Raw genomic sequence first — 8,077 nt, 5'->3', positions numbered from 1 at the left:
TGCTTTCCCAATGACTTTTTTTTTTTTTTTCAGAAGAGCTTAAACCTTGGTCAGTACTTTTATATGAGCTCTTAGTCACCCCTGACTCGTTCAGTAAAATAAGCTACTTATGATTGATGTTTTCAACATGAATCTTAAGCAGCAAAGATCTAACACGACCCTCCTGAGTTTTAATGTGTCAAGATGGTGATACGTTACACATGTATATGATACATATGTATATAAATTACAAATATATACACACACTGTACATATACACACACCCCCCCATGTATATATAAATATATTTGTGGTGCACCTACGAGGGCCAAAAATCTTCTGCAGCTATTACCGTTAAGGCACAGGCACAATCATCAGGATTCACCAACCAAGAACTGTATATGCCAAACATTAAAATAAAGTCTGACACAATAGATGTGCTTTTACTGTTCTCATTTTTAATAGTGCAAAAAATAAGTCAGTAGTTTACTATTTGAAGATATTCCTAATTCTAAAAATATTTCCATTTGCAACCAAAAATGCAGTAGCTGTTTTTTGCAAAAACGTCAGGTAAAATATTTAAGGCTAAATAAATTACTATAATGTTTTTGTGGAACTGAATTATAGAACTAGTAGTCCTTTATACAATCTTAAGAAAAAAGCTTTAAAAAGATCTTTTGCCTTTGTAGAAGAGCACATTGGCAGCATGTATAAAGTCCATTTGGAGCTCAAGCTGTACAAAAGTCAATATGTGCCAGTAATTCTCTATGCTGGCTTGTTGGATACTGCACTTTACATCTGGGACACTCAAGAAAACTTTCATCAAGAAGGCTTGAATGTTTCAGGGAAGACCTTCTGTCATACATGGTCAGCTTCTCTTCAAATGCAGCTTGCAAATCTTCTTGTGGTTCCATACGTCCAGATTCCTGGAGTTTCTGGAAAAAGGAAAAGCTTTAGTCTAAGATTGGGGCATGCATGCGCTGATCAAATACTGTAGGAAAAAATAGTAATGTTTGATGGCACACAAGCCTTCCATGTGTTATAGCACTAAGGGTAGAATTTTAAAGATGGCTAAATGCAGTTATGCTACTTGCATTAATAACAGAGGGCCTGTTGTACAATTCTAAAACCAGATTTAAATTGGATTGCAGGTAGCTTTTCTGTAGACTATTTAAGAGAGGTTTCCCACAATGTCTGACTGGGAATCCTTCCCCAATCATCTTCCTAGCAACTCACACTCTCTTTCCTTAATAAAATGGTGCCCCAGTCCCCTCTACATAGGATGCTACCTAGTTACCTTTCCAAAAACTCTGCTGTAATTTTCTCTTCTGCTGATCCCGCACATGAAGTTTCTGTGCGTGAAGGCTATCCCTAACTGTAAAAGGCACCCGGTTGTACATTTGACAGCTACCCCTCCAGCTTCTTAGCACAGAGAAATTCAAAGCTGTAACTTCCCTGCTCTGCCCAAACTTCTGCTCTACTCTCAGCAGACAGAAGATTTTCCAGTGGCCTCCCCTCACAACAGCAGCAACTGCAATCCTAGCAAGTGAGGCTCTCCCAGGGGTAACGCATGAGTGAAGAACATGAGTATCTCAGGATTCATTCCATTCCCTTCCTCATTTGAGAAAGTACTTCCAAGTCACATACAACTAAGAGGGACAACAGTCTGGCAGAGTCACAGAAGAATCTCTCTCATCTAAAACTTGTTAGGAGCTTTTGCATTTATCTTCTCTGTAAAAATCATAGCAGCCCCAGACCTGATCTAATGAAGGACACAGGTATCCGATTTCCATTTTGAACCTCATTTAAGCCCAGAACTGCAGTTTTGACAGTCCTGTTCAACTATCACCTAATCTTACAAGATACGTTATAGCAGAGTTCCAGAAGCACCAACAGTCAAAATGAATTTCTGCTCAAGACCAGAGCAATCCTGGATACAACAAAGCAAAACAGATCAACGGCTTGCTTAATCTTTCCCTACAAATTTCTCATTAAGTCTAGGGCTCAAATCTAGGTGGCTTTCTTTGGGCTTACATAATAAGGAGCAAACAGACCACAGTCTCCTCGCAATACAACAAACGTCCTTTTTCATTGTAGTATGGAGCTTGTCTTTTTGGAAATGAAAAACCCAGGTTTTAATGACCTACCCATCCTGTATCAGATGGAGGTGGGAGAGGAATGCAGCTTCCGTATTCAAGGACTGTGTCCTGTTCACTGTCAGCCAGTCTGAGTAGAAGCATACTGCAGCTTTGTCATTGTGCAACAGGCAAAACTAGATAACATACTGTGATACAAAATACAGTTATGTTGTCTGCTCAGGAGTCTGACTGTTCTGGATCTCCTTTTGCAGTACTAGCTCTCCGTGTGTGCTGTAGAGGAAAAACGATGGCTAGCTAGTTGACATAGGGTTCTGCACCTTGGGGCCACATACCTAAAGGATGTAAGGACCTACAGTGAATATCTGATGACATTAACAGAAGACTCACTATGCTTGAAATAAGATCCCAAAGTGAAAAGATGTACATTCATGCCAAATCCCTGACTAAATTCAGCTGCAAGTTGTTCAGTACATACCAGAGGTTCTAGACGGGTTATTTGCTCCCTGGCCTTGCGCAGTTCCTTAAGGACTTTGTGTAACTGATGCTGCAGGTTCTGGCGATCAAGCTTTTCATTCTCAAAGTCTGTGGTGCATATCTGGATCTGGCAACCCCCCAAAGTGAAAATTAAAAAAATTAAAGTCAGAATTATTAAGAACCTGGGGAGGGGGAAGATAAATGTTTCCCCCTCATATATTTCAAGTAAGTTTTACTCTGCAATCATATTCTAAAATTGGATTTAAAAAAAATTTCTCTTGTTGCTTTCACTACAGTGAAATTCATATATGCCCAATTATGAAAATCTTCTCCCTTAGTAGTGGTGGAGTCTTAAGTTATTGTGGTTGGACAGTATTTCAGGCTGTCTCGTAGTCTTAAGATGAACATTTTATAGAAAAGCATATAGTGCAAGTTCTCATCAAAAATGCCAGTTGCTACTCCAAGATCTTTCTTGTAGCAAGATAATTTGGACAGAAACTGTGGGTAACACAGTACACAGTACACCCAAGCTTAGCAAATAAATGTAACTTTTTTCTTTCCAATAACATCAATTAGATCTGTAAGAACGTACTTAATAAAAATAAAGGAGATGGAAAAGATGGCAATGCAATTATTTGTGTAACTTTATCAAGTGCACATTACAAAAATTCCATGAGCTAATTAGTTTTAGGATGTTTCCCATACCTAATCTGAGGCTGTACAGTTGAACAAGTGGTTGTGGAGAAAATAGTATCAGGTTTGATCACACCCTTTTATCAGGTTACAGATTTTCCTCTTGACAGACATGTCAAAGTTTTTAGAAGCATCAAGAGATTATTCACAGTTCAATATTCATGTCTAATATTACTTTATTTAATATAATACTCATTCTTAAATTTGAAGTTAGTCTAGAAAGCCTTTGTGCACAATACAGATTAAGTATCAGCATCTTAGCATGTAATTGGGTACCTGTTGTTCCAACAAAGCTATCCTAGTGTGTTCCTCCTGCTGTTTGAGCAATGATTTCCGAAGAATTTGCACCTACAAGGCAGAAAAACATTTGTAACAAACAACTTCCAGCAGTTCATAAGCTTAGCAAATAATGAATCTAAAAATGGATTGAAATAAACTTTTATATTCCAATGCCAACAGAAAATCTACATCTGTTATGCAACAGCCAAATTCGATTCAAATATCTCTACTTCTGTGGGGATAACCCCAGGGAAAAAATATTATTGCATTGAGCAGGGGCAATACAGGAAGATGTTGTAGTTCAAGATAGAAAAAAAAAAAACCTGAACTTTCCTAGGTGCTTGCCAGGATGTAGACAAAAATATACACACAAAACCTATGTTTGCACTAACGTGCCATGTTAAAAAAACAAGCAGTGCAACTTTTTTTTAAATACAATAAGTTTAAGACTCAGAAAGTACTATACTATAATGGATGAAGTAAATGCATACATAAAAATATCCACCATTATCAGCATGTATCAAGTTATCTGGCCGTTGCTTTCTAGTACTCAGGTGTGCCTGCATAGTCCTTATCCATGGCATCATATAGAGAACCAAATGCAGGAATTAATCTGAATGGAAAAAACAAACAAACAAACAAACCCAAGCTGCATGGCCACAATGGTTGGCTAGGGGCACTATCCAGGGACACGGCTGCTTATTCAGCAATTACGAAACTACAAGCCCAAATGTGTATTGTAGCAGCCAGGTGGCAGCAAATATCAGTGATATTCCATAGTTCAGACTGCATGATAAGATAGCCTGTATGGACTTGAATTTTTACCTTTCCTGTTCTCATTTACTATTAACCTTGAGGAAGAACTAGATCAGAATCAATTAAGTATTCTCTCACTTCTCCCTCTTGTGTCCCACAAGACCATGGAAATAAATGAAAAAATAAGTTCCTTGTTTAAACAAGGAAATTCCACAAAAGTTTGGATTTTGATTCAAACCGATATATTAAAGAAAGAATTCAGTTTTAACCACAAGGACATGAGTCTAGATATATGTAATTAACAGTTACCAGAGCAACTGAGCAATGGTACATTCTGATTAAGAATTACTTTTCAGCTGTCTTAATTCTTTGCTAATGATCTTAAATCTCCAAATGTATCCACTTACCTGACATAAAAGATCTTCAGACCTTTTCTTTTCTTCTCTGAGCTGTCCTTTAATAGTCTCATTTTCTTGTTTTAGTCTCTGCACTTTCTCTTCTTTCATTTTATTTTCATTTTCTAGAGTCTTCATTTCAGCAACCTGTTGCGACTGCAATAAGGCATTTAAACTCATTATTTCTTGTTGTGTTTCTTCATACTTCTTCTTTAATTCGTTAAGTTCAGATCTCAGCTGGGTTATAGTGCGTCTTTCAGTCTCAAGATCACTCTTAGCAGTTAGTAGCAGCTGGTCATAATATTTTTGCTTTTCCTCTTGTAGATTACCTTAATGAGTCAGAAATAATTGAGATAGTAAGGGGAGGAGGGGGGATATCACTTAAAAATCAGAACACCAAATCCTTGACAGCATTTTAAGGCATATTGGTAGAAATCAACATTCCACACTATTACACAGCTCAGATTGGCACCAAACTTCAGTTAAAACAGCTTTCGGTACTTCTAATGCAGTAAAGTCTCTTTCCCAACATAGTTACTGGAAAATGGTAACTTGGCTTGTGTATGGTACTCTGTGCTACAGCCACTTCCTTCACTAAGCCCTATAGCAATATTATATCCTTTGCCTTGACTACACAAGCTCCATGACCTACACACATTATACTAATGCATGGAAATCAAGGCCTAAAGACACTAGATTCTCACTTCCAGATTTAGGCTCCTTAGCCAAGGTTCTGGCATCACTCCCTCCCCAGAGTTACCCTGGGGATCTGATGGGCTCTATGTCACCACTGTTGACCAAAGCCAGATTACCCACTGTCTTTTGCAGACTATCTTCTTCAAATTTTATGCCATTATTTACTTCTAAATTGCAAATGGAAGGGACTAGGATAGTTTGTTTGAATAAAAAAATGGCTGTTTCTTGGCTAGTGACTGTTACTTAAACCAGAGTTTGAAAAATTTCTGCTTGTTGACCAAAAAAAAGTTTAGCAAGTAGGGAAAAAAAAGAGGCAGTCTGTAGAAGTTCAGTAGTAATACAAAATATACCTAGAAGCAGAACAAAGAATGTAGAATTTCGCAGGCTTTGCTGATTTTTGGCACTAAATTTCTTGACTTCGATACTTTTCCTATTGAAGGCTTCCCCTCATTCTTAAAGTGTAATTTACTAGGGAGTTTCTTGCTTGACTGTTCCCCTGCTCTCGACTATGAACTAAGCCTTACCTTCTCATTAGCAATACTCCTTTATAGGGTGGTGAGATTCCCAGAGATACAACTTTTTCCAAGGAAAAACTTGGTGTCATATCTACTCTCAACTTGTATAGCTAGGTTCTCAGAAACTTGGATTTCTGCTACTGTATAGCTGCTGGAAGAGAGGAACTTTCTTATACCCTTACTCCTAGTCTCCTGGCTGTTCTGGTGACAAAGCTTTGACTGCAGTAACTCTTGAGTTACATTTCCTGGTGAGCTACTTCAGAGTCTGCCTCCCTCTAAAATACTGTTCATAGAGTTCTAAACAGCACCAAGATTATGATGATGTTTTACTGTTGTCCATAAAGATTCAGTAATACAGAAGCCAAGCCACTGCACATGAATTACTAAGTGGCAAGGATCTGTGGGCATACTCTTACTCCAGGTGATGCTGGTTCTATTTAGTACATTCACCTTGCAGGTCAGTTGCAGCATATATGAAATTAATAATTTGATAATAAGAAAAAGCAAGCCAACTCTTCCTTTGTCTTCTGTTCAGCATGATTTTAATTTTATTCCACATGCTGGTCAAGCACAACTCACGTCAATCTGAATGCAAGGTAACGAGAGGGTGCTTGTTATTGAGGAACTGCATAGCACAGAAGCAAGCCAGAAGTGGCCAGATCCATATTGCGAAACACTTGGATAGGTGCCAAAACCTATCACAGGTTTTCATGCCCTGTAACAACCGCTCCCGTGAGTAAAGAACATGGCATTCTTGAGTCATTTTTATAATGTTTATTTTGAAAAAAGTAAATTAAAAAAAACCCTGATCCACACCTAGCTAATAAATCCTTAATGCTTCCATTATGTAGGTTGAAAGTGTACTTTGAAGGATGGGAGACATACATATATTTGCCTCAACACTTTCCAGAAACAGAGAGGCTGCTAATAGAGTGTCAAGGCTGTTAAAAACCAGCTTTGAAGTAGATAAGAACATGAAATACTGTTGGTCAAGCAACATAGCTAGGTAACAGGAAGCAAAGAAATTTTATTTAACCAAGTTTTACCATTAAGAAAGAAAAATGTTGAGAAGAAAGTCTTGATTTTGTTTAATTGTGCTATAATTTGTTTTCAGAAAACTTATTCTATAGATAATTATCATTTAGGTCACTTGTGAGAAAAAAAAATAAAGTCAATACCTTCTAAATGTAATTCTTCAGATGCTTGTTGGCTAACTATTTCTGACTTCTGTTCAAGTTCAAAGATCCTTCCAAGGAGTCCCCTGACATATGCTTCACGTTGCTGGTCATACAGTAGCCACTGTTGGTTTTTCTCAAGAGCCTTCATGAAAAGGAACAGAGGAACAACAAAAAAGTCTCTGGTAATTTATTGGATTTTAAAAGTATTAGTCTTTTTTCTTAAAAATGTTAAAAGTGATACAGTTTAAAGATAAGCTAGTTAATTCTGCTGCAAACTGTAGTAATCTTCTCTGTACAATAAATAAAACCCATCCTCATTTGGAAAGATAAGTAAGGTTGTTGAGCATAAATTAAAATTGCAGCAATATTAAATACTGATTGGCTTACTTCTTGGAATGGGAAAATGACTTAAGAACAAAGGCTTTCATTAGTCATTCCAAGATTATGAAGAATTAACCTTTCAATCTCAAATATAAAAATAAATATAAAATAACAAATCTTGAAAATGGAATAAACTAAAACTGTATCATTGCAACTTAAAGTTGGTAAGAACAAAGAACATAGGTTTTATATCCGATTGGATCATAGAATGATTCAGGTTGGAAGGCACCTCAGGAGGTTTCTAATCCAACCTCATGCTATCCCAGGCAGTGTCAGCTCTGAGGTCAGACCAGGTTTTTTCTCCTCCCTCATCAGCAGCCACTTTGCTCTGATGTTCCAAGCAAGGTTTTTCAAAGATGATGGAAATATTGTCTTTTTTGCAAGTCTTTTTTTAAAATTTATTTAAATTATTGTCTTGTCACAAAATAATTTTAGATATTACATTTCAGAGGGAAACACACCCTCTGAGGTTCCATACTACCCAAAAACATATATGGTGATAATTTACATTCTTATGCATCTTGATATAGATGATTTGCACTTGCAATGTTGTACAGGAAACTTACATCTTTCAGTTGTTTTTCAACTTCGTAAAGATTAGTTGGTGATCCAGTGCTGTTTGTTACAGCTTC

The 8,077-nt window shown here is 37.1% G+C and overlaps 1 protein-coding gene across 1 annotated transcript in view; it reads right to left on the bottom strand.

The window, feature by feature from the left end:
* Positions 1–682: 682 nt before the first annotated feature.
* The window catches only part of CEP55 (centrosomal protein 55kDa), an 11,801-nt gene continuing 4,406 nt past the window's right edge, over positions 683–8,077 (bottom strand). The window contains exons 3-8 of the mRNA XM_009702231.1: positions 8,012–8,057; positions 7,065–7,206; positions 4,688–5,004; positions 3,522–3,593; positions 2,554–2,679; positions 683–914 (exon numbers count right to left, since the gene is read on the bottom strand). Of these exons, the coding sequence (XP_009700533.1) occupies positions 708–914; positions 2,554–2,679; positions 3,522–3,593; positions 4,688–5,004; positions 7,065–7,206; positions 8,012–8,057 (910 nt within the window). The 3' untranslated portion in view covers positions 683–707. The remainder of the gene's footprint in view (positions 915–2,553; positions 2,680–3,521; positions 3,594–4,687; positions 5,005–7,064; positions 7,207–8,011; positions 8,058–8,077) is intronic.

Source organism: Cariama cristata, unplaced genomic scaffold (genome assembly GCF_000690535.1).
Source record: "Cariama cristata isolate BGI_N322 unplaced genomic scaffold, ASM69053v1 scaffold27636, whole genome shotgun sequence".
Lineage (NCBI taxonomy): Eukaryota > Metazoa > Chordata > Aves > Cariamiformes > Cariamidae > Cariama > Cariama cristata.
The sequence above is the reverse complement of the archived record's forward strand: the minus strand, read 5'-3'. Positions and strand labels throughout refer to the sequence as shown.